Here is a 27,184-nt window from a genome sequence, read left to right as displayed (position 1 = left end):
TAAGGTAAGGTAAGTTTCTTAAGAAAGCAGACTGGCTTGTAGCTGACAGAGCCAGAAGGACCATAAAATGGAGTCACAATGGCCAGGCAGGGGTGAGTAGTAATGGGCATTCAGGACGTGATCACCAGAGGAAAGCTGGGCATCTTCCAAATAAATAATATGGGGTAAAAAGGGGCAAGGATAAGAATACTGGTTTTTGTTTTAATGTTTATTTTTGAGAGAGAGCACAAATGGGGTAGGGGCAGAGAGAGACGGAGACACAGAATCTGAAGCAGGCTCCAGGCTCCGAGCTGTCAGCACAGAGCCTGGCGCGCAGCTTGAACTCATGAGCTGTGAGATCATGACCTGAGCCGAAGTCAGAAGCCCAAGTGACTGAGCCACCCAGGCGCCCCAATACTGGTCCATTTAAGGGAGTTTTAAATCCCTTAATGAAACTGTAGGAGTCTATTTCTTGTGGGTATAGCGGTTAAGATCTTAGGCTTTGAGAGCTGTCTAGGTTTGAAGCCCAGCTTTACCACGTACTAGCTGTATGAACTTGGGCAACTTACATGATCTCTCTTTGTTTCCATGCTTATACAATAGATATAATGTGAACTTCGTCACAGGGGCTTTGAAAGGATTCAATGAAACGACGCACACAGAGCACATAACACAAAACCTGGTCCATGGTACGCGCTCAGTAGAGGTTACCTTATTACACGGCAGCTCAGCTAGAATATATAGAAAAGAATGAAGACTGGCAATTCGCTGAGTAAACGCCATGTGAATGGTTCACCTGTTAGGATGCGCTTTAGAGGAAAAGACGGGAAGTTGCATTTCCAATGGTTTCATTGCCAGATCGTGCCTCAGGGGCACATCCCCTCAGAGGGGATAACGGCCACTTAAGATATTATCTATTCTCGCTATTGATCCGTTGGCTTCAGGTACATAAATGAAAGAGGAAGAAGAAAAACCGTTCACCAAAAAGTTCAACAGCAACTCTTAATTCTTGGGGTGCTCGGCACAAACATTTTCTGGGTGCTAGATGCCACAGCCTTCCAAGTCCAACCCCTCCTGTACCAAACAACCTGGCCACGAAGACTTGGCTTAATGACCCTGCGGCCTCTGACTTTTTTGCCTCCAATCCCAATAACCCCCGACCGCAGGCATTTGGCCAAAACAACCCATTCTGCTCCTGAGCGAAGGCTTCAAACGCAGGGCTGCCTCTTCCTTCCTTTCTTCTGGCTTTCCTCCTTCTCTCTCTCTGCGGGGCAAGGTCTTCATCCTCTTCCTCATCCACCCTTTATGGTACCAAACACCCCCTAACGCCGCCAACCACATGACTGAGAACCCCTCACTGGTGCTCGCTGCCCCTGGAATAGATCATCGGTCAAGTCTCAGTGACCAGCTGTCCTAGGGGCACAGCCCCGCTGCTCTTCCTGTTCCCACCTAGCCCACGCCCTACGTCTCCATGCCCCAAGACGGCCCTCGGTGAGATACTTCACCTACAACCATCGCCTCACCTGGGGAAAAGGGTTACATCATGAGGTTTTAAATGTTTATTTCCTCTTGCATTCAAGTTTGAATTTTACCTTATTTATGGTAGGAGAAGGAGAAGATGAAGAAGGTGGTGACTGGCTGAGACTTTCAATACAACCAATCTGAGCCAAAATATCCACCTTGAAACAAAAGAAGTGCTCAGTAAACGGGGCAAAGAAAGAGCACACCCAAGCTTCTAACTAGAAACAGCAAATTCATGGCAAGGCTAAGTTCACCAGAAAATTCTAGCATGCTGCTCACTCCCAGACATTCCATGCAAAAAGCAAAGCCCCAACTGTGTATTAGTGGGTTGTCTTCAGTGCATATTCTAGAGACTGTTGTCCTATCGCGGTATTACTAAAGCACTAAAAATAAGCAGAAGCAGCACAGAAGGAACGGAACAAATAGCATGCGGGTCATACAGCCGACGAGAAAAACCCCAGAGGAAATGCAAAGTCAAGCTGTTAAAAACGTCAAGACGCCGAGCCAGTGCTTTCAAAGCCACCAGACACGTGAGATGAGCGAAGCCACCCGGCTGACAACGAAGGAACTGCAGAGTCACGATGGAACCCAGCAAGCCCAGGTGAGAGCACAGAACCCGTAAACGCAGGAGCAAAGGTCTCCGGTGTGCGCTCCTGGCTCAGTACGCAGCGTCGTTGTGGGAACACATAACAGATCCGCTCCCATGAAGCTACTCGACGCCCAAACTAGCATCGTTGTCAAGAGGACAACTGCGGAGCCCAGTGTCCAGGCTTTGAGCCCACTGTGCAACTATCCAGTAGGGAAGTCATTACCAGAACGTTCACGTGGTGCTACGAGAATGCACTTTTCACTCTCCAGGTAGGACTCTCTTGTTAAGTAAGTGGTGGTATTATTTCCATTTTATAGACACAGATAAACTTGACTTTGGAAATCAATTAATACAAAGGAGGCCATCAAGATGATCCAGTCTTCCACTTAAAACTAAAACTATTTAAAAAAAATACAAAATATATGAAGCGGTTTTCCAATCATTGGGCATCAGACAATAAAGGACCTGATCCTGCCTAGAGAGACTTTCTAAGCCACGGATTAGGGATGAAGAACCCACACAAAGACCGGTGGTCTCTGTGAATTGAGAAGACAGAACTGGCAGCCTGGAGCGGAGGGCCAAAGAGGAAAAGAGCTGCACAGAGAACCATCTGCGGACCTGGGCCCTGGGCTCATACTAGGCAGCGGACCACACGCAAGGATGAAGCATCAATCTCTCGCATCAGATGGTTCTCGCCGGCCAGAGTGGAAAACCTCACGAGTCACAGGGCATCGGGTACACTACTAAGAAGGGTTTGCCTCAGTGGACAGGCAAAAATACCCCTAGATTAAACGTTGCTCTGGTCCCACTTCAAAAAGCTTAAAAATAATGTGACAGGATTAAACTATTTCTAAGTAACTTAACTGTATACCAGAACAAGACCCAAAAATATTTATGGGAATACAAAAATATCCAGCATATAACAAGGTGAAAATCACAAGGTCTGGCTTCCAATAAAAAAAAAAAAAATCACCAGGCATGAAAAGCAGCAGAAAAATATGAACCATAGATAAGAGAAAGACCGATCAATCAAAGCTGACCCAGTAATGACACAGATAACAGAACTGGCAATATTTAAGAGCAAGAAAGCTTCCAGATATCGATGAGCTAGAGGAAACATTTTGAATGGGCTTCCAAGGGGTGACAGTTATAAGCCTAAAAAAGAAAAACCCACTCTGGTGGAAACACATTGAATCAATGTAAACCGCTGGGTCCACAACAATACAAAAAATATATAAATAAATAAATAAATAAAGATGGGAAAACTCATTTGTCACTACTTGAGGCAGCTATTAAAACAACTTCTTACCTGGAAAACTGGGAGTTAAAGGGAAGGAACTAGATATCTATACCTAATTCCAGCAGAAATTGTTTCCCAAGGTAGCTAACTAGCTCCAACTGGTAAAGGAAAAGAGCTATTTTACGGAAGAAAGCCACCTCTTACAGTGTGGGAGAAACAGCCTGACTGACTCAGGCAAGGCTTATCATTGGTGGTAAACAAAGAGGAGAATGGTTACCAGCACTGAATTAATACCAGACAGATGACCTTCTGGTCACAAGGAAACAATGTAACTAGACAGTGGAAGCACAAGACTGTCATCAACTTGACCCAAGGTCATTGTGATCAATGACCAGACACTACGTCTTCTGATGCGATATAGCATGAATATAGGATATCCCTATGGTATATTCTTGTCTGAAATGTTCAGTTTTAATCCACTGAGCCTTTAGGTACAACTTCCAATTTGTAAGAAGTACAGAGGATAGAGGAACAACTTGAAGGACACCAAAGGAACAATGTGACAAATCCAAAAGGCTGGAATTCTACAGTAAAACTAAGAATAAAAAAGTAGGGATTGTGCTGGAAAGAAAGGACACATGTGAGGGACATAATGGACATAACCAGACATAACGCTTGGTCCTACACTGAACACCAGTTCATAAACGAGCTGTAAAGGACATTCTGGGGGCTGCTGGGAAAATTAAAAGTGGTCTGGATATTATGGCAGATGAAAACTTACTGAAAAGGAAAGGATCGTCAACCTGTAAAAGGTTACAAACAGCAGGTACTCAATGTGTCTCATCCAGGTAAGCACGTGGGTAACCATGCTCTGCAGGGAAAATAAGGTATGCACCAAGGTGTAAACGGTAGTCATGCATGGTGTGGATGTGACGTTTTTCTTTTTGCTAGCCTGAATTTTCCAATTCTCTACAGTGTTTATGTACTGCTTCTATAATGATAAAAGGTTATTTTTAAAAAAGTATTTTTAAAGAAAATAAAAACACTAGTCTGCAACCGCTGACCGCAAAATGAGAGGTTCTGGTTTTGTTATATTTTGCTGTATTTTCTTCTATATGACATCTTGAGGGGACCTGGACCAGTAAGAAGCAAACTCCTGGGGCGCCTGGGTGGCGCAGTCAGTTAAGTGTCCGACTTCAGCCAGGTCATGATCTCGCGGTCCGTGAGTTCGAGCCCCGCATCAGGCTCTGGGCTGATGGCTCAGAGCCTGGAGCCTGTTTCCGATTCTGTGTCTCCCTCTCTCTCTGCCCCTCCCCCGTTCATGCTCTGTCTCTCTCTGTCCCAAAATAAATAAATAAATGTTGAAAAAAAAAAATTAAAAAAAAAAAAAAAAAAAGAAGCAAACTCCTACTTCTGACAACAGGGCAAGGACTTGTGTGGGTGCTGAGATCTGACTCATTCACTGGTCTCCCAGTAAGCAGACAAGATGTGGTGTGAGAAGGACAACCTTCACTGCACACATCACAACAGCATCCATATGGGAGCAGCAGGGACAAGATGCAGAGAAGGGCAATGACGCCACTGTTTCTGTGTCCTCTGAAACTAGGTTGGGTACTGAGAGTGATTTAGGTCTGAGGATTCATGAAAAAGAGAACATGTCTTTCATTAAGGTTGCTTTTTTTTTTTTGCATTTTTATAGTATTCATTTATTAGTTTCTTGATGATAATTTGAAATAATTTGAGAAAAATAAACTGTAGCATTTTGTAAATATAAAAATTAAGTGATATACTCCCAGTTGGTAATTGTAGGTTTGTAGTTTCTTTTTTTTTTTTATTTAGCTTTCTTTTTTATTTTTTTAAATTTACATCCAGATTAGTTAGTATATAGTGAAGCAGTGATTTCAGTAGATTCCTTAATGCCCCTTACCCATTTAGCTCATTAAGGTTGCTTTCTATCTGGCTCTCTACCAAACCAGCAAACAAGAGTACAAAGGACATACGATGGCTCGACAGAAGTCAATTCATGGTCACCGCTCTGGCTGCCCACCTGGTTCCTTACAGGAGACGATCAATCAATACAGGTCAGAGTAGACCACTCAGTCTGAGAAGCCTGCCAGGTAAGAGGAGTCCTGAATCACGGGCTCACTGCCCTTCTTGTTGTTACCTTGGAGCAGAGACAGTGGAAGCATTCCAGGGCTCCCCTAACACCACACACGGGATTTCTCGCCGTGCCTCCCTCACATGCTCACACACTCTGTTGTCAGCTGGCCCACCCTGCCCTAACTTATCATTCCACTCTCCCCTCATACATGGTCTCCTGCTTGGAAGGGAAGATGGAAGGAAGGAATTTTGTAACTAGAAACGTCCAGGGCAAGACTTTGTCCAGGGATAAGGAACAAAAATGAAAAGAAAGTTGCCTGCTCTGTGAAGGTTGAGGCTTATTATAGTTTTTCTTCTTTCGTTTTCGTAACTCATCTGCTTGACCGAGGTACTAAAGTCTTTACCTGACATTTTCTCCTTCATCAGATTGTAATGACCGTGTGCCAACTGTGTCAGGAAAAGGGAACAGAAAGCAAAGACTGTGATTTCTACGCCAAAGAACATTTCAATAGTTTCTGACAACAATTTAACTCTTTTTCTCAAAAGAACCTACAGGAGGTACAAAATCTCTTATGTAAAGAGCCTAGCCATTTCTACTTGGAATGTTTAAGAATTTGAAAAATTTCCTGTTTTCTTGTTTATAGATCTTTTGCTCAGAGGAAATTACCTAATTGTAATTCATCTAATTCAGATAAACCTCGACTAACTTCACAAAACCACTGGTCAGAATATAACACTTGTACCTTCTTTTAAGAATGAGTCTAGATCACAAGAACCGATGAAATCCATTTGCACTAACTGCAAATGACCCAAAAAGTACAACTGGTTTAACAAGCCCTTTGTTAATTCATATTCTGAACCCACAGATGTCAATTCCAGATATTTATTTTTTAAATACAGAATGTTAAAACAGTACAATTCATATTAAGAAATGGGGACATCTGGGGGGTGCCTGAGTGGCTCGGTCGGTTAAGCGTCTGACCCTTGATTTCAGCTCAGGTCATAATCTCATGGTTCGTGAGGCTGAGCCCCACATGGGGCTCTGTGCTGACAGTGCAGAGAGAGATTCTCTCTCTCCCTCTCTCTGCCTCCCCTGCTTGTGCTCGCTTGCTCTCTCTCAAAATAAATAAAACATTAAAACACACACACACACACACACACACACACACACACACACACACACAAAAGAAATGGGGATATTTGTATTAGTTTAGAGCGTTTACTCACTTCGTCAGCACGAAGTCTTAAGTAATATCGGTAGCTTTATGTCCCAGATAGGATGAGGCTACGAGTAACCTCCAGATGGATCTAACAAAAATCCATGCAGGACAGGCTTAGGGACACTTGTGATGATGGGCCGTGCTAGAACAATGCTCACTGGCCCTTCACCAGAGCTGTTTTAAGGTAAAAAACAAAACGAAACAAACCCTTTGCTTCTGTCATTTGTTTCCTATTAGACGAAAGCAAACAACGACAAACCACCCTAAACAATGAATTTCATAGCATGTACTTTTTTTTTAAGCATTTTGATTTTTTTAGCGTTTATTTATGAGAGAGAGAGAGAGAGAGAGAGAGAGAGAGAGAGAGAGAGAGAGAGAGAGAAACAAGCAGGAGAGGGGTAGAGAGAGCAGGAGAGAGAGGGTCCCAAGCAAGCTCCATGTTCAGCATGGAGCCAGACGTGGGGCTCGGTCTCATGAACCATGAGATCATGATCTAAGCTGAAACCAAGAGTCAGATGCTTACGTGACTGAGCCACTCAGGCGCCCCGATAGCACGTAGTTTTGGAAAGGTTCCCTAGGTGCATAAAGCTGTCTTATATAAAGCAAGGATCCATGATCAATAAAGCATGGAAAATTAGTATCACTAGCCTAATGCAGTTTTGGGGAGAAATGTCAAGAGATCCTTTAAATAGATGTATACAACCTTCCTTACAAAGCTCTGTAAGCAACTAAAAAGAATTCACATGGGGGTGGGGAGACAGAGAGAACCTTTCCAATAGGGTTTTGTAAAGAGGAAATCTCAATAAGAATTATGAGAAGTCTATGGCATTACAGATCTCATTTGAGGTAATGAAATGTGACATTTTCTTTTGATTTATTTTTAAATGGTCTACAAAATGGCCTTAAAATGGCCTAAGCATGGATTTGGGGGTGGAAGGGGGGGTGGAATGAGAAAGGGAAATGTAGTTCCAACATAAAATTACTATGGTCTTCCTTATCCCTTAACCAACAAAAAAACCCTTCATAACAAATATCATTACACTGAAAATCTCTGAATAAAAAGATGTCATTTCCCTAAATACCCACTTAACTTTGAGCATGTGTTTAATATCCAAATGGTTAAAAGATAGTTAACAATCTCAGTGGGTCTCCTGTAGGAGAACGAGCTACTTCTGACTGGGAAAACTGGTGGGTGTTAGAATGAGGTGCTATGGTGGCTCCCAGTCCCCCAGTCAATGTTGAGAACACAAACCTCCCTAGAGAGAATTCGGGTTGGACTCAGTCAATCTCATAACATCTTCCATTGTAAAATACCTTTTTAAAAAAATTGTTCATTTACTTATTTTTTTTGAGAGAGAGAGAAAGAGTGTGTGCGTGAGAGTGCAGGGGAGGGGCAGGCAGAGAGGGAGAGACAGAATCCCAAGCAGGCTCCGCGTTGTCAGTGCAGAGCCCGACACAGGGCTCGAGCTCCTGAACCAGGGGATCATGACCTGAGCTGAAATCAAGAGTTGGATGCTTCACCGACTGAGCCGCCCAGGCGCCCCTGTAAAATACTTTTTGCTGTGTTGACAAACGAACCAAAAAATCACTCCCACATTTGTAGAGGACTGTATTATGGTGCAAGGCCTCAGAGAAGTTAGGGGAGTAGAAAAAATAAGACAAAATCTCTGCTTCTCACCAAGCTCGCAAGTTTATAATTAAGTAATATAATCTGTGATTAAGAATCACAAATAGCACAGAGGGAATCAAGAAGAGAGAATGAAAGACAAAAGAAAAAAAGAGGCTTCATAAAGGACACGATATTTGAACCTCACCCTGGGCGCTGGGCAGACTTGAAAGATGGAAGGGGTCACTCGATCATTCCTGGAGGCAAAAGCAAAAGATACAAAGAGAAGGTGGGACAGCATGGGGTCCATCTGGAGAAGGGCCAGTTTGGCTGGAGCCTATCATAAGGACAAAGTAAGGATGGGGTCATGTGGAGGAATCAGACAAACACAACAGGCTGGAAAAAGTCTGGTCGCACCTCAAGTTCAGATGCTTTTCTTACACAAGTTCCCTACCGTGCCTTGTTCAGCGTCCACCTGTCCCACTCTGACAGGGTAGTGGCTACCTGCTCGACGGATCTCTCTCGATGCGCAGAAGGGGTCACTTGGTTCAGGAGGCGACGGGGGAGCCCCTCCAGTTTCTCGAGCAAAGAACCGAAACACTTAATCTTCTTATCGTAGAGGCAGTGGTGTGCAACGTACTGTCACGAACGATTATTAAATCTCTATCAAGTACTACGTTACACACTTGAGAAGCAGCTCTCCATTTACTCGCTCCTACAATCGTACGAGGCTTCCCAGGTGAGGAAACGGAGGCATGGAAGGGAAGAGCCTGACCTAAGTCTCGCGGAAGTATGAGGCCTGGGATTAAAAGCGAGGGTTCTCCCCGTCCTTGCCCATGTAAAGGATGCAGGACCCTCCCGTCAGTAACTGTGGCTGCCAGCGGCACTTGGCTAGGGTTTTATGAAAGAAGGGCAGTATGAGCAGGTCAGAGAAAGGAAAAGGGAAAGGGAGAAAGAGAAACTACTTCTGTGGGGGAAATGGGTGATTGTGCTCATGCTCTGAGACACAGAAGGGACAGGCGGACGGAGACGTTCAACAAGAAGCCGGAAAATGAGCAAACTGAAGAGAAAATTCGAGACTGGAGACAAGCACAGGGCAACATCCACATGGCAGGAGAGGGAGAGGTTGGAAGAAACCAGGGCAGATGCACGAGAACACCCCTGGAAAAGGGAAGAGGTGAGAAAAGAGGCAAAGGATTTATTAAATGCCTTCCGTGTACGACACCACTTTCTACAAGGGGCCTAACCCTGCAATTCCGGAAGCCACAGCTCACACAGCGTCACATTCAGCTCTGGTGGCAAGGCTCTGGTGCTTCCCGCTACGCCACCCCACCCTGGGGACGGTGCTGGTGGCAGGGGATGAGGAACCCGGCAACAGGAAGACAGATTCATGGGGAACTGGGAGGCGGTGTGGTAAAGACAGAAGCAGTTCATCCCAGGGACGTAGATCTTGCCAGTATTTCAAGATAGAAAAATAAACCTCTCAAGTCAAAGGCTTCAGATGAAACAGCTAGTTTCACAGAACTTTTAATTCACGTGTAATCCCTATTGTTCTTCTTCAGAAAGTACAGGGGCGTCTGGGTGGCTCCGTAGGTTAAGCGTCTGATTCTTGATTTCAGCTCAGGTCGTGATCTCACAGTTCGTGGGTTCAAGCCCCACGTTGGGCTCTGCGCTGACTCGTGCAGAGCCTGCTTGGGATTCTCTCTCCCTCTCTGCCCCTCCCCCTCAAAACAAATAATAATAAAAAAAAAAACTTAAAAAATTAAGTACAAAACTTCCCATTAATTTCTCAAAAGTAAATACTCCACAGAAGCAGCCACCTCCGAGGTTTGTAAAGATCTATAGTGAGAAGCTTCTCAGAATCAAAGCAATGGTGTAACTGAAACACTGATAACTGGGTGAAAACCAAGACTGGGGCGACTGTCCCCACCCGTGTCTGAATGGCGGCTGGTGGCATAGCTGCCACATGAAACGCTCTTGCAGCTGGAAAATACCAGATACGTCCCTAGTAACAAAACTAGTATGAACCACTAGAAACTATTCTCCTTTTCTAAAGGTACTGCAATAGTGGTCCTCATCCACCTTAAGATCTGTATTAGAGTAAGAAAACGATGAGAATTCGATTCATTTCCTGGTTATGCTTCAATAAATGTTCTACACACAATTTGCATCTGTGGTGTGTGCGTACTCAAGCACGGGAAAGATAACATTACTGATGTGCTTTTAAAAAAGAATCAGATGTGGGGCGCCTGGGTGGCTCAGTCGGTTAAGCGGCCGACCTCGGCTCAGGTCACGATCTCGCGGTTCGTGAGTTCGAGCCCCGCGTCGGGCTCTGTGCTGACAGCTCGGAGCCTGGAGCTGCTTCGGACTGTGTGTCTCCCTCTCTCTCTGCTCCTCTCCCACTCACACTCTGTCTCTCTCTCAAAAATAAATCAACTTTATAAAAAAAAAGAAATTGTTTAAAAAAAACAACAGACGTCCACACCTGTACATCTAAACCCACACTCCTGCTTCCCACCACGTGGCCGCCCTGGGCTCTGCCTGGCCAGGTCCCTATGGTCAGACGTGTGTGTCCCCACGTCCTCATGTTGGACCCTCGCACGGTGAATCTGCAGCCCACGTGGCTGAGTCCCAAGGGGAGCTCTATAAGTAAACTCAGAACTGCTGGGGCACAGAGTAGATGCATTTTAAATATTAATGCATGTTACCAAACTGTCTTCCAAAAGGCTTCGTTAATGTATCCTTCCCCCACCTTTGCAGCAGAATGCCTATCGGCATATTCCTTTCCTCACATGGGGTATTAAAACATTTTAATTCTCTGCTAATTTAATAGCAGACACTAAAAATGAGTATTTTCCTATATTTATTGGCTGTTTGTACTACTTTTCCAATGAAAAATCTGTTCCCACCCTTTGCTCATTTTTTTTTTCTCCTGAGCTGTTCATGTATTTCTATAGATTTGCAAGAATTCTTTGTATGTTAACAGAATTAGCCGGTTTCTGTGGTATGTGGGCAATATTTTTCTAGTTTAGTATTACGTTTTTACTTAAATGCATCCATTCTTTCCTTAACGGCCGCAAGACGCTGTGCTGTCTTTCCATATTCCAAGGTTATGGAAAAAATGTCATTGATATTCTCTCCAAGTACTTAAAAAATAAACAGCTTTACTATTTCCAAGCTAAATTGTCCCAACACATTTAAAGAATAACGCATCATATTCCTCTGACATTTCCATTTCTAGCCTATACCACAACCAACAACTGGACTATGTTTTACAGATAAGGGATCCCCCCATGAACCAGTAAAGGGAGAAAAAGATCACAGTGGGTCATTGTGATAAAAGTACCCTGTTCTCTCCTCTACACCAGTGACTGCATGACCTCTGCAGCTGCTCAGTAAGCAGCTAGAACCAGAAGGTACCTCAAGCACCCTGAAATGAGGAGTTTTAAGAAAAACCCAAGAAAGTGCTTTTTACATATTAAATTACAAATTTATGAACTAATTACTCTGACATGTAGGACAGATTAAGAATACAAAGTCAAGGAAGGGTCAGACAGATTAAAAAATAGCAGGCTCAAAATAAGCTATTCAAGGAGATCTGCAGACGGATAGAACCTTTTAGAGAGATTAAAAAAAAAAAAAAAAAGATACACGATTTAGAGGAAAGATACAACAGTCAGAAAGTTGGATAACCAGGAGCTAAATGCAGGGCTTTAATCTGCGTGTGTGGGAAGAAAGCCAACTTTCAAATCATCGGTGCCGAGGACAGCAGACAGATGCTGGTTCGGAAGTGAACGGTGTGCGGAGGGGACAGGGGGTGTGCCCTGCACGGCCTGACCGGGGGACAGAGAGAGCCGGCGCCTCTGACATACTTGTCCTCCAAATCAGACTGAGCTCTGGGAGAGAACACAGTGCCAGAGTAATTAGAAAATCCCAAGAGGCACATCCCTGGGACAAAAACAGTATTTTCTCATTGACATCCAGAAAATGAAAGAATGAGTAAACCCGACAGCAAAAGTTTTAAAAGCTACTAATTGATAATGGCTGCCTGGTTTCTTGGTCAGGACAGTTTTCATGGTATGTATGAACATCATCACCATTTTGGCCTATTTAAGTTATTTTCCTATCCCAGATAACCGAAGGCATAGACGGTTATTAAAAATATTTTTACTTGATTTAAATTAAATCCAAATGCTCAGTTAATTATGGTCATGCTTGCTTTATGTTGTTACTTCTAGTTTCAGTTCACTTTTTCTTTGCTTTCAAAGGATCTGGCTAGATTTAGTATGTCCGAACGGATTAGTAAAATCCAACTTCGAAAAGGTGGTTATATTTTCTTCTAAACAACCTGGAAGAAAAAACATTTATACTTATGCTAATCCGTCTGTATTGCTACATTTAAACACCGAGGAAGCTATTTCACAACAGGGCAAGACTGGAGCCTGACTGCAACTTTGTGTGCAGAGTGCTTCAGCCTATCCTGAGATAATGGTTGATGTAGGTCCTTGAATTAAAATAAGACGAACTGGGACGCCTGGGTGGCTCAGTTGGTTGAGCATCCGACTCTGATTTCGCCTCGGTCATGGTCTTGCGGTTTGAGTGTCTGGGCCCCACGTCCAGCTCTGCACTGACAGCAAGGAGCCTGCTTGGGATATTCTCTCTCTCTCTCTCTCTCTCTCTCTCTTTCTCTCTCTCTCAACACTAAAAAAATTAAAACAAAAATAAGATGAATATTTCCATCTTTTGTTTCCTTCATTTATTCTATGATCATCTGAACATCATTCCCTTTTATTAAAATGTTGTCTTTTACTCAGTGCAAACCCACTTCCCTGATGTTTTTGTCTAACTCAGTGAACTCAGCTGGTTGACTTTGCGCCCGGGGGACATCTGGCAACATCTGCAGATAATTTTGGTTGTTACAACTGAGGGCAACGGGATGTCACTGGCATGTAGTGAATCAAGGCCAGGGGTGCTGCTAAACATCACAAGCTGAAGCTCAGGCCCCAGAGGTCAACAGTGCTCGCGCTGAGAATCCCTGGTGAAACTTCAAGGAAGGTTTAACTACCATGGCTTCACAGTTTAAAAAATATGATTTTATTTTGTTGAGAGAGAGAGAGAAAGTGCAAGCAGGAGAGAGGGGCAAAGGGAGGAGGAGGAGAAGAGAGAATCTTAGGCAGGCTTCGCACTCAGCACAGAACCCAACACGGGGCTTGATCCCACGACCCCGGGATCATGACCTGAACTGAAATCAAGTGGGACACTCAACCGAGCTACCCAGGTGCCCCTAACTACTACTGTCTCACTTTTATCTTGCGTGGTCTTTAACTGCCCAGGGTCCTCAGGTATTAGAGTTACAAAATACAGGCAAATGCTCAACTGTGGTGATCACTCTGCCTCTGAATTTTAAGTATTTGGGTCAGACTAAGTTGTAACTCAGGATGTCCATCAAAAGCTATCTAAAAATGTGTAAAACCTGCAGTTAACATATGGTAATAGCACTTTGAGAAATTCTCTTGGAAGGTTAAAATATAAACATTCTGCACGCAAATAATTCTCAAGTGATACGACTATTAGGCTTCACATAATTCAAAACCTTTTTTGTAGTTAAAGAGTATCACGAAATAACATCCCCTGAAGCCGAGTTGCTTCTAAAGATTTAGGAAGGGTAACATTTTGATGTCCATCTTCTGACTGTTCTTGCTGACACTCGCCCAAGGTAATCATTTTACGATAACTAGGCAGAGTCACCTGAACTGGTCAAACTTTCCTTAAAATCAATGTAGAATTTCAGTGTATTTTTCCCAAATCATCCCACTATTGTAAGTTTTCTAGAAGCAATACAAGATACCGAGTGCTAAGTGCTGGATTTGCAGCCACTGTTACACGTGTAGTGTCCACAAGACGTGGGGGCTCTGAGAGTGTAACGACCATGTCAAGGTCTGAGAAATCGTCTCCTGTTTCAGCGGAGTGTTGACACAGATCACCTCAGCATAGGACCCTGCTTTTCTTTCCCCACTTGAGAGAATATTTGTACCTTACAAGGTCCGTGTTCATATCATGCCAGACTTTTAAAAGCAACTCTCAATGAACACCCTGCATTCTCTCTTATAATCATCTTTAAAAAGTGTTTAGCCCGCCTAACAGGCAAGTTCTTTGTTAATACCCAACAGAAACGCCACACACACATCTAACAGCTATTTTGTTTATGCTTTCCGGGGATGGCAATGGCTCGGAGGCATCACAAGCTCTCACAAATGCGCTGTGCTCAGTCCAGCCAGATGATGGAAGACTCACCTGGTTATTACTGTTGGCAGCTGATGAATTGGCCTGAGCGGCACTCGCTGAGAGAGAATCGAGGAAGGCTTGGTCGGCCACTGAATTTCCGCAAGAAAATGGGTCTTTTCCATCACTGGGCAAGATCTGAATATTAGAAAGAACCACAGTTATTTTTATAGATTAGGGTTATTTCAGAGTTAGAGTCTCTGAGGGCAAGCAAGAATTGTCATCTATTATGGAAAAGGGGTTTATATTTTTAAAAGGTAAGCAAGCCCCAGAACATCTGTATTAACCATCCCTTTCTAGAAGTATGCAGAGTTCTAGAAAATGCAATTAATGCCAGCACTAACTTAAATCCTTAGATTTTTCTCATTCTTGTCTATTTTTAGAGTCCTGAATACACAGTGCACCGAGGTAAAGCACAACATAAGTATAAGACAGGTGGACTGAGTCCAGGGGCCCGTGAACCCTGTGGAACTCGACAGAAGAGGTTGGGGTACATGCACGGGCACATATTTCCGAGAAGGGCCCCAGATTTCATCAGATTCTCCAGAGGGTTCAAAACTCCCCACCCCAACTCTCGATCAGAACAACAGACGGACAGTCTTCCCATTCTGCAGGCAGTGCCCAGGTAAACATCCTCCCAGGGCATTATTCCTCTCTGCTGGAGGGGAACCATAGGCACCTTGTTCTTGTTCAGTTTTACTCCCAGGGCACCAGGCCACCTTAGTTTCAGTCACCTGAGTGGAAAGGCAAGCTCAGTTCCCAGGACTCAATTTTGAGTGACCTACAGACAACCAGCAGGGGGCGCCAGGAGTCTGGCTCAGGGTGGGCTGGGGGGGGGGCGGTGTCAGCTGAGTGGGTGTGTCCCAGGCTGGGAGGCTCCTCCCAGATGCTGTAACACTATCCTTGGCATCTATGGGAATACAGCTTAAAACCAGGCAATAGGTCCCAGAAGTTAGTTCATCCAAGACCCTCTGTCTATGGAAATGGGGAGAAGGAACTGAAGAGATATGTCCAAAACCAGCACAGAGAGAAGAGAACTACTTCAAAAAAAAAAAAAAACAAAAAACAAAAAACTTTTTAAACTTTGTGAATGAACTCTGTAATGTAAACAGTATTATAGGCAGCAGCTATTACACAATATAAACACAGGAAAAATAGGAGCATTTATTCAGAGTACTTAAAAGTTGCTCTCCCTAAAAGGAACTTAAGCTAAATATGGAGTCACTCTTTGGAGCACAGGTCTATAGGTAATATTTTTTCTTAGTTCTACTTCAATGTATTGTTCACATTTTACATAATTACCAGGTATTACTTTTACAGTGGAAACTTTCTGATTAAAAATAAAGTTGCTACTTGCCATAATTCATAAAAAGACGTTTGACAAAGACCAGGTTTTACTATATGACAATAAGTTCTTACTTCGACATAGTCTGTGGGAACAAGCCCTCGTTCTCCTTTGCTGTTTCTTCCTTCTAGCCATCCTCCACCAACATCCTAGTAACGTTTAAAAAGAGAAAAGAAAAAAGACCAAGATTACAGTTGGAGTTGCCTGCAAAATTTTGCTTTGGGAGTTGTCATACAGGAAAAAATAATTAACGTTAAGCTCTTTATTCCCACTGATCTAACACTGTTCAAAGTTTTAAATTCCCAAGGCTTCTCTTTTACTTTAGAAAATGATATAATCTGAAGACATTAAACAAGCAATGAAGATTGCAAAGTAGCCTATTCAACAGAACAGAATGCCATCATTGTGTAATTCCTTTCTATTTATCGGTTGGTGGCAGACTATGAAAATGGTTCGCAGCTCCGACTGTCAAGAGGCAGGAGGATACCACCCCCTCTGGAAGCCGTGATGTGCTTGGTGACCTCTATGGCCAACAGAATGAGGTGGAAATAATACGGGGTGAGTTCAGAGTCTGGCCTCAAGGGGCTTTGCACACTTTTTTCAAAAGAGCTGCTGTGGGAATAATCTGGGTTGCCGGATGATGACAAAAAAAGGCCCAATTTCCTTGTTGCCCCAACCAAAGTCAGCCACCAGGAGGGGAATCGCCAGGCACATGCGTGAGCACAGGTTAAAGCACTTGGCCCAGAGCTGCGCACCAGGTGACTGAAGACAGGAGAGGCATCTCAGGTCAGTAGAACCATCCAGCCAACCCATAAGTTCTTGAGCAAAGCGGCAAAAGGTTTTTCGATTAAGCCACTAAGCTTTGAGATTGCCTGCTCTTTAGGAAAAGCTAACCGATCCATGGTTCCTTAGCTCTTCTGGATAAACAATATTAAATAATAAAGTCCTCTATACCAGAATTCCCACTTTCCAATCCATTATTTCAACAAAGACCTACCTTTTCACCTTATAATAGTAAGAGTTGTCGTAAGTTCATAAATCGCGTCTTAGTTAATAACTACCTGAATCTAGGTAACACATTCTTCTTCAAAAATCACTTTAGCCACAACTTTGTCCATTTGTAACCACAACAGCAACTTAAATTCAATACTATTTTACCAAGAAATCAAGATGATTTCTCCATTAAGAAAAATCAGAAGGGTAAAGAATCTTTAATTTCTCCTATGATTAAAAATAGGACCTAGTTACTTATCTACACCTGGTGTATTATCTAAAGCTTATATACTGTTCCTACCCAGTGATGCTTTTCTGTATCTAAAGCACAGAAGACAAGTTTTGAAAACAGTACCAATATTAAGAAGCCATCATTCTCTTGCTCATTCGCTGTCCTCTGTCCCTGGTCTCCGTGCTGCCCTCGGTCCCTCCCACCTGGGGGAGCCCCAGAATCTCCCCCTTTCCTTCCCAGTGCCTCTCGGTTGTCCTGGCAACCCTCCTCACAGGCTACTCCCTGAGGTGTCCAGGGAGCTGGCCTATTCCCAGCTCTTACCCCCAGCTCGGCATTTCCATTTTTATGATGCAAAGCTATAGGGAAGGGCTAATTATTTGCTTTTCTTCAAACTCTACACATCCAACAAGAAACTCATTTAACCTTTCCAAAGAAGCTCTTCTTCATGACTCGTATACTTTAATAAATCTACCATTCTCTTAGGTTAAAGGTCAGAGCCAAAAACCTTATGGATCCTTGCCTCTTTTCTCCCACCAGTATCTAACCTGGCACCAAGTCCTCTGGGGCTGACTCCACAAAGCCTCCCGTGTCTAGCTTTTTCCAACTCCTGTCGCTACCGCCGAAAGGCACATCCCCAGACTCCAGCCACACCAGTTCGTTCAACATACCTCTGCTAGGTTAATTTCCCTGAAGTGCAGGTGTCATCTTGCCACCTGCCTACGACAGCATCAACAATAAAAACCAAGCAAAGCTCTTAAAAGAATCCACTACTTACAGATGAAGCCCAAGGTCTACAGCCTGGCCCACAGGTCCTATCCGATCTGGCTAAGAGCCAGTTTTCTTAGCCTGTCTGCTACAGGCCTACGTGTACCCTGTACCCTTGGGAACCCTTGTTTACGTGTAGTGTTCCCAGCAGAGAGCAAGAGCAGAGGCTCAGAGGCTCAACAGATGTGGCTTTGAATCCTTGCCCCGCCACTTACAGGCAAAATGATCTTGAGCAAGTTGCTTAACCTCTATGTCTCATTACCCTCATTTGTAAAACAGAGATGAGAAGTCCTTAGCTCGTGGAGTTCATGGGGAAAACACATTCAAGAACACACGTGTAGTATCAGCCAGACATCTGGCTCGTAGGGCTGTCAACCAACAATAGCTGTGACTTCCAAGAAACACTGAATACGTTCTAATCTCTGTACCTGAGATCTGGCTGGGATCTGGCTGGGATGTCTCTTTCCATTTCTGTCTGATGGAACCCCATCCAACTACCTTTAGAGGACTTAACTTTTATCAATGTTTATAAAATAGAGTCTTACTTCATCATCAATACTTCATAAGCACCAGAAAAAAAATTCGTGTCGGTGTGAATGATCAATTTATTAAATCCTTTAAGAGACAATCGGGTTTAAACCTGTTGTCTTACCGGATTTGTAATTGTGATGATTTCTCCTTCATTAACCGTCAGTTCGTTATTTCCAGGTTCAGCAGCAAAATCATACATAACTCGAGCCTATTGGGAATAGAGACAAGCAGAGGAAGTTACAAACATAAACTTAACAGTAAAAAAAACAACCTTTATTGTCCACTTTGTAAACATGCTGGTAATGAACAAACACTTCATGGCTGTGGTTATTTTGAAATAAAGGAAGACATATCACCAAAATGATTCATCAGCCCTATTGTGAGGAAAAAGGACACCAAGAATGAGAGCCCCTACTCTGTTTTGGAAAGAAGAAAGGTGGCCCACGCTGCATTTAGAGATCAGCCCCCAAGGTGTTCTCAAAATACACTTGTTTCATCGGCGTGGGTGGGGGGTGGGGAGGGGTGGGAAGCACACCTTTTCTTTAAAGAGGTGAGAGGTGGAAATAGAGATATCGTTCATTCTGGGCCCACTCACTCTCGGGGACCGAAGGAACACACACGAACACACACACACACACACACACACACAAGATTCATACATGTTTAGATTATTCCCTGGCAGTGAAAATGTTCACTATGCTTTATCTAGAGCCACTGGGATGAATTTTAATAATGCAGTACCCCTGGCCAACTGAACTCAGAATTTCAGATGTGGGTGGCAAGATGTATTTACATACTTCTACTAGAATACTTCCTACTATGCAGTGATCTACACGGGGCTGTGCATACTGGCCAGGTAACCTAACAGCTGTGATTTGCAAATGTTCCCTGCAATAAAATCGTAATTTCGTGGAAAACTGACTAAAGGAAAGCTGTTTTGGTTGACGTGAGCAGCTGTGCAGAATTCCCAGGAATTCTGCCACACACATATTCCAAGACAATCAGTGCTGTGAAAAACATGTCTTTTATATACTTTTGTAGTATTTAGTGAATACACATTTTTAATGCGCTTCAAATTCTAAATATTTGTCTTTCATGGATTATCTCATAAAAGAAGGTCCATCATAAACTGGGGATAACATGTACCTAGGAAACATAGGGTTTATTTTCAAAGTAACTGTCCCAAGCAGCAAGTTCAAGTATATGCACAAGGCTAGTCAAATAGGACTAATGGAACTGCACTCACTTAACAAATATTTACTGAACACCCACCATATGGCGAGAACTGTTCTTGTCAGTGAACTCTCCCCACACTTGCGTAATGATGCCTGAAATCCTTAGAACAAGGATTAAGGATTCACATCTAATGATAAAAGGTTAAAGAAAAAAAAAAACTCCAAATACTAATTTATTTTGAAACCCATTAAGAATAGTAAGACGGACTGACGCATGAAAATGCAATAAAGCAGGTATAGCAAAATGTTATTTATAGAATCTAGATGGTAGGTTGATGGTGTTCAAAGGAAAAGGATTTTGATTTTTCTACACGTTTGAGATTTTTTTTTTTCATTACAAAATGTTAGAAGCAAATGCTAGTTTACTGTCTGTCAGTCACAGAATGGCATCCTCCTGGACTTCTGTCCAGAGAGGCTAGGAAGGGGGCTGGGGGGGCAGGTCGCAAGCACTGAGAACTCTGTGAGCATGACAGCTGTCCTGAGGTCATTACAAGGACAACGAAACTGTGAGGTCTTTTTTCTCATACAGCTGCAAAAGTAGATAGAATTCTTCTGGTCCCGTTGGGGGGTACTTTTTAAAAACCATGTCTCCCCAATCTCAATTCCTCATGCAATGAGGGCAGGTGCACGTAAATGTGTGAGGGGGGTGAGGAGGGTCCTCGGGGCCAGGACACAACCCCCAGGGCTGCGGGCTTCCTGGGAAGGGCCCTGGTGTGCACACAAGAGCCAGATGTGGAACCTGCTGTTTTGTTATTGCTTTTTTTTAAGAATCTTGGCTAACAATTTTTTAATCCGGCTAAATCTAAGCCCCAATACAGAATACCAAAGCCTCTTCCTGTGTGCCAAAACTTGTGTATCAAACTTGTGACTTGGTGAAACAAGTGAAAAACTAAAAATGGACACCCCCTTACACATTTAAATATGACTGAACGTTAGCCATGGAAAAATGTATACAAACATTACAGGTTTACATAAACACTGATTTAAGCCTTATTAAAAAACAAACACCTAGAGATGCTTCTTAAAAATTAGAATGGGAAGAAATTTTGGAGAACAAAAGAACACAAAAGAGAACAACAAAAAGCACCTCCCCAAATGAGCGTAACATGTCAAGAGAAAACAAATTTCAGCAACTCCTCTGATCTTATCAAGTTCAGGTGGCCTGGAAGTGCTGTCTTCAAAGCCTTGGGGCGCTGTCTCCCATTACCTCCTTTTTTATTCCCATCCTTGTATCTGGCTTCCATCTGACTTCTCTCTCTCTCCCCCATCACCTCCCAGTTTCCCCGTCTCTACCACTGACACTATTTGAAGAGGCTCACCCCCACCCCCACTGCCCATCAGTCCTACTATGTTTCTTTCATGCCGCCTTTGACAGAAAAAGCCCATTTAAAAAAAAAAATTAATGTTTATTTAATTTTCGAGAGAGAGAGAGACAGAGAGAGACAGAGTATGAGCTAGGAAGGAGGCAGAGAGAGAGAGGGAGACACAGAGTCAGAAGCAGGCTCCAGGCTCTGAGCTGTCAGCACAGAGCCCGATGCGGGGCTCAGACTCACAGACCATGAGATCATGACCTGAGCCGAAGTTGGACGCTCAACTGACTGGGCCACACAGGCACTCCGGAAAACTCCGGTCTTTGATACTGCTTTCCCCAGTACTGGCTACACTTTAAGAAATGATTCAAGTATTTTCGGGAGCTAAGTGTCTACACAGATCCTGGGCAGATGATGTGATACCATATGCTGAACACACACCGCCGCCAACAGTAACTAATCTCTTCAATAGCAATACCAGAAAGTATTTCAGACGAAGGTCAAGAGATAGTAGACAGCAGCCTTAAACACAAGCTCCATTATCTGGCTACAGGCAAATAAACATTAGCAGATCCAAAGCTCTCAACGTTCCAGGCACTGGAATACTAAACGTGCTGCCACACACCTGATATGTGCATAATCCATCATCCTTAACACAGATTTCCTTTTGAGGGAAGAGAGACAGGTATAAAAATATTCAATCCTCTTGACCAGGTTGTAAGCATCTATTATTCTGTCTGCTTCACATCTCTTCTTTCTGGAAACTGTTCCTGCCTTGGCTCTAAGTGATTGGTGAGCATATAATCCAAACAGGAATAATTCGAACTCTTTCCTAGAAATATACAGCTGCTGCGGAGCATGGATGGTTAATTTTCTCTGAAAATGTCGCCAATGGCTAACTAGTTGAGGTATGGAGAAGGTCCATCTCTGGTGGAGTGGAATGGCAGAGAGAGAGTGTCCCAAGGAGATCACTTGAAGGACAAGCCTGAGGCTACCTCTGTTTGTGGACCTCTCAGTCACAAGAGCCAATGGATTTTTTGTGTGCCTACGCTAACGTGAGTTTAGATTCTGTCGCACATCGGGGCGCCTGGGTGGTGCAGTCGGTTAAGCGTCCGACTTCGGCCAGGTCACGATCTCGCGGTCCAGGAGTTCGAGCCCCGCGTCAGGCTCTGGGCTGATGGCTCAGAGCCTGGAGCCTGTTTCCGATTCTGTGTCTCCCTCTCTCTCTGCCCCTCCCCCGTTCATGCTCTGTCTCTCTCTGTCCCAAAAATAAATAAACGTTGAAAAAAAAAATTAAAAAAAAAAAAAAAAGATTCTGTCGCACAAACAAGAGATCCAAGCTGATACAAACCAATAATCCCAAACCAAAGAATTTATTAAAAGGACATTCTAAATAAAGAGCAACACTGGATAGAAATATACTACTGCATTTCCTATTTTGCAAAACAAAAAACAAAACGCTAGAACCTAAAATGAACAAGAAAGAATTAAACAGTTCAAGATGACCAAAAAACTGTCAGCAAAAAAGTCCATAAGGCAGTAGGAATGCAGAAGGCAAGCCCCCATTCTTAGGCATCTGATTCTCTGGTTTCACATAAATCACAATTAAATCTCGGGGGGAAAGCAGCCCATCTTCAGCAATGCAGCTACCTCATTTTAAAAACAGAGACACTCAAGTAAAAGCTAAAAAAAAATTCAAGGGATGGACAGATTTATTAATTTGACACCCTTGAGACCAGAAGTTTTGCATGTAAGTGATATTTCTATATAACTAGTTCACCTTTCCAAATGCCAAACTTGTTTTACTTAAGCACACTCATTTGACTTTTTGTGAAATCGTAGCTTATCCCTTGTCCTGTGGGGTTTTTTTTTTTTCCAAATTTTCATTTAAATTCTAGTTAGTTAACACATAGTGTAATATCAGTTTCAGGAATAGAATTTAGTGATTTATCACTGACATATAACACCCAGTGCTCATCACAAGTGCCCTCCTTAATACCCATCATCCATTTACCCCATCCCCACCCTACCTCCCTTCCACCAACCCTATTTATTCTCTATCATTAAGAGTCTCTTATGATTTCTTCCCTCTTTTTTCCCTATCCCATATGTTCATCTGTTTTGTTTCCTAAATCCCACATGAGTGAAATCGTATATTTGTCCTTCTCTGACTTATTTCACTTAACACAATACACTCTAGCTCCACCTACAGTGTTGCAAATGACAAGGTTTCGGGGGTTTTTTGATGGCTGAGTAATATTCCATTGTATACATATACCACATCTCTTTTATCCATTCATCAATTGATGGACACTAGGGTTGTTTCCATAGTTTGGCTATTGTTGATAATGCTGTTATAAAATCAGGGTTCGCATGTCCCTTTGAATCTATATTTTTGTATCCTTTGGGGAAATACCTAGTGGTGCAACTGCTAGATCATAGCGTAGTTCTTTTTTTTTTTTTTTTTTTTTTTTTTTAACATTTTGAGGAACCTCCAACTGGCTGCATCAGTTTGCATTCCCACCAACAGTGCTAGAGGGTTCCCCTTGCTCCGCATCCTCACCGGCATCTGTTGTTTCCTGGAGTTAATTTTAGCCATCCTGACAAGTATGAGGTGGTATCTCATTGTAGTTTTGCTTTGTATTTCCCTGATGATGAGGTGATGTTGAGCATCTTTTCATGTGTCTGTTGGTCATCTGGATGTCTTTAGAAAAATGTCTATTCATGTCTTCTGTCCATTTCTTAACTAGGTTACTTGTTTTTGGGGTATCGAATTTGGTTAATAAGTTTGTTTGTTTGTTTGTTTTTTACAGATTTTGGATGCCCTTTATCAGGTTATGTCATTTGTAAACATCTTCTCCTATTCAGTAGGCTTTTAATTTTGTTGATTGTTTCCTTCACAGTGCAGAAGATTTTTAATCTTGATGAAGTCCCAATAGTTCATTTTTGCTTTTGTTTCCCCTACCTCTGGTGATTTGTCTAGTAAGAAGTTGCTACGGCTTATGTCAAAGAGGTTGTTGCCTGTGTTCCCTAGGATTTTGATGGTTTCTAGTCTCAAATTTAGATCTTTCATCCATTTTTAATTTATTTTTGTGTATGGTATAAGAAACTGGTCCAGTTTCATTCTTCCGCATGTTGCTGTCTAGTTTTCCCAGCACCATATGTTGAAGAAGACTGTCTTTTTTCCATTGGATAGTCGTACCTACTTTGTTGAGGGTTTTTATCAAGAATGAATGCTATATTTTGTCAAATGATTTTTCTGCATATATTGAGAGAACTGTATGGTTCTTATCCATTCTTTTATTAATGTGGTGTATCACACTGACTTGTGCCTACTGACCCAAGCTTGTAGCCCAGGAATAAATCTCACTTGATTGTGGTAAATAATTCTTTAAATGTACTGTTGGATTCAATTTGCTAGTATCTTGAGAATTTCTGCATCCATATTCATCAGGGATACTAGCCCATAATTCTCTATTTTGGTGGGGGTCTTTGTCTGGTTTTGGAATCAAGGTAATGCTGGCCTCAGAGAATGAGTTTGTAAGTTTTCCTTTGACTTCCATTTTTTGTAACAGTTTGTGAAGAATAGGTATTAACTCTTCTTTAAATGTCTGGTAGAATTCCCGAGGGAATCCATCTGGCCCTGGACTTTTGTTTGTTGCGAGATTTTTGATTACTGATTCAATTTCTTGGTTGGTTATGGGACTGTTTAAATTTTCTATTTCTTCCTGTTTCAGTTTTGGTAGTTTCTATGTTTCTAGGAATTTGTCCATTTCTTCCAGATTGCCCAGTTTGTTAGCATAGAATTTTTTTTTTTTTTAATTTTTTTTTTTCAACGTTTATTTATTTTGGGGACAAAGAGAGACAGAGCATGAATGGGCAAGGGGCAGAGAGAGAGGGAGACACAGATTCGGAAACAGGCTCCAGGCTCTGAGCCATCAGCCCAGAGCCCGACGCGGGGCTTGAACTCACGGACCGCGAGATCATGACCTGGCTGAAGTCGGACGCTTAACCGACTGCGCCACCCAGGCGCCCCAGCATAGAATTTTTCATAATATTCTCTTATAATTGTTTGTATTTTTGTGGTGTTGGTTGTGATCTCTCCTCGTATGTTCATGATTTCACTTATTTGGGTCTTTTCTCTTTTTTTTTTTTTTTTTTGATAAGTCTGGCTAGGGGCTTCTCAATTTTGTTAATTCTTTCAGAGAATCAGCTCTTAGTTTCACTGATCTGTTCTACTGTTTTTTGTTTGTTTCTAGACTGTTTATTTTTTGAACTAATCTTTATTATTTCCCTTCTTCTCCTGGCTTCAGGCTTTATTTGTTGTTCCTTTTTTAGCTCCTTAAGGTGTGAAGTTAGGTTGTGTATTTGAGACTTTTCATGCTTCTTGTTGTAGGCCTGTATTGCCCTATACTTCCCTCCTAGGACCACCTTTGCTGCATCCCAAAGGTTTTGGACTGTCATATTTTCATCTTCATTTGCTTCCATGTATTTTTTTTCTTTGCATTTCTTCTACAATCTCCTGGTTAACCCATTCATTCTTTAGAAGGATGTTCTTTAATCTCCATGTATTTGTGGTCTTTGCAAATTTTTTCTTGAGGCTTATTCCAAGTTTCATAGTGTTGTGGTCTAAAAATATGCATGGTATGATCTCAGTCTTTTTATACTTGTTCAGGGCTGATCTGGAACAGAGTATGTGATCTGTTCTGGAGAATGTTTCACGTGCACTCAAAAAGAACATGTATGCTGCTGCTTTAGGATGAAATGTTCTGTATACATCTGTTAAGTCCATCTGGTCCAGTGTATCATTCAATGCCATTGTTTCCTTGTTGATCTTCTGCTTAGATGATCTATCCATTGTTGTAAGTGGGGTATTAAAGTCTCCCATTACTCTTGAAACTTACCAATGAATTTATGTTTGTTATTAATTGATTTATATATTTAAATATTTGGGAACTTTCAAGTTGGGGGCATAAATATTTACAACTGTTAGATCTTCTTGATGGATACACCCCTTAATTTTGATATAATACCCTTCTTCATCTCTCATTACAATCTTTGGTTTAAAATCCAGTTTGTCTGATATAAGTATGGCTACTCTGGCTTTCTTTTAGTGTTCGTTAGCATGATACATGGTTCTCTATCCCCTCACTTTCAATTTGCAGATGTCTATAGGTCCAAAATGCATCTCTTGTAGGCAGCATACAGATGGGTCTTGTTATTTTATCCATTTATCCTATGTCTTTTGATTGGAGTATTTAGTCCATTTACATTACATTGATTATTGAAAGATATAAATTTAGTGCCATTGTGTTACCTGTAGAGTTGGTGTTTCTGGTGATGTTCTCTGTTCCTTTCTAGTCTTTGTTGCTCTTGGTCTTTTTTCCCCCCAAAGAGGCCCTTTAATATTTCTTGCAGGGCTGGTTTAGTGGTCATAAACTCCTTCAGTTTTTGTCTTGGAACTCTTTATCTCTCCTTCTATTCTGAATGACAGCCTTGGTGGATAAAGTATTTTGGCTGCACATTTTCCCATTCAGCACATTGAACAGATCATGCCACTCCCCGCAGGCTTGCCAAGTTTCCTTGGACAGATCTGCTGTGAACCTGATCTGTTTTCCCTCGTAGGTTAAGGACTTTTTTTCCTTTGCTGCTTTCAGAATTCTTTCCTTGTCTGTGTATTTTGTGAATCTGACTATGATATGTCTTGCTGATGGCTGGCTATTGTTGAATTTAATGGGAGTTCTCTGTGCTTCCTGGATTTCGATGTCTGTTTTCTTCCCCAGATTAGGGAAGTTGTCAGCTATAGTTACTCAAGTAAACCTTCTGCTCCTTTTTCTTTCTCTTCTTCTTCTAGGACTCCTATGCTACAAATGTTATTATGCCTTAAGGAGTCTCAGAGTTCCCTAAGTCTACATTTGTGATCCAATACCTTTCCCTTTCTTTTCAGCCTATTTTCCATAATTTTAAGGAATTCGTTCCTCTGCTTCATCCATCTTCACTGTCATTGCATCTCGGTTATAGCATCTTTTATTTCAGCCTGACTAGTTTTTAATTCTTTTATCTCTGCAGTGGGAGTCTTTAGTGTCTCCTATGCTTTTCTCAAGCCCAGCTAGTACCCGTATGATTACTGTTTTAAATTCTGGTTCAGACATCTTCCTTGTATCTGTATTGATTAAATCCCTTACCGTGACTTTCTGTTCTTCCTTTTGGGGTTAATTCCTCCATCTTGTCATTTT

The 27,184-nt window shown here is 42.4% G+C and overlaps 1 protein-coding gene across 2 annotated transcripts in view; it reads right to left on the bottom strand.

Annotated features, from left to right (window-relative positions):
* The window catches only part of SNX9 (sorting nexin 9), a 126,588-nt gene that overhangs the window by 49,448 nt on the left and 49,956 nt on the right, over positions 1–27,184 (bottom strand). Inside the window, exons 2-5 of one of the 2 annotated variants that reach the window (XM_043593111.1) lie at positions 18,525–18,611; positions 15,957–16,031; positions 14,550–14,675; positions 1,572–1,658 (exon numbers count right to left, since the gene is read on the bottom strand). In XM_043593111.1, coding sequence (XP_043449046.1) covers positions 1,572–1,658; positions 14,550–14,675; positions 15,957–16,031; positions 18,525–18,611 — 375 coding nt within the window. The remainder of the gene's footprint in view (positions 1–1,571; positions 1,659–14,549; positions 14,676–15,956; positions 16,032–18,524; positions 18,612–27,184) is intronic. The other variant, XM_043593113.1, reaches the window with a different exon arrangement.

The sequence above is a fragment of the Prionailurus bengalensis genome, chromosome B2 (assembly GCF_016509475.1).
Source record: "Prionailurus bengalensis isolate Pbe53 chromosome B2, Fcat_Pben_1.1_paternal_pri, whole genome shotgun sequence".
Classification (NCBI taxonomy): Eukaryota; Metazoa; Chordata; class Mammalia; order Carnivora; family Felidae; genus Prionailurus; species Prionailurus bengalensis.
This window is presented reverse-complemented; position numbering and strand designations above follow the sequence as displayed.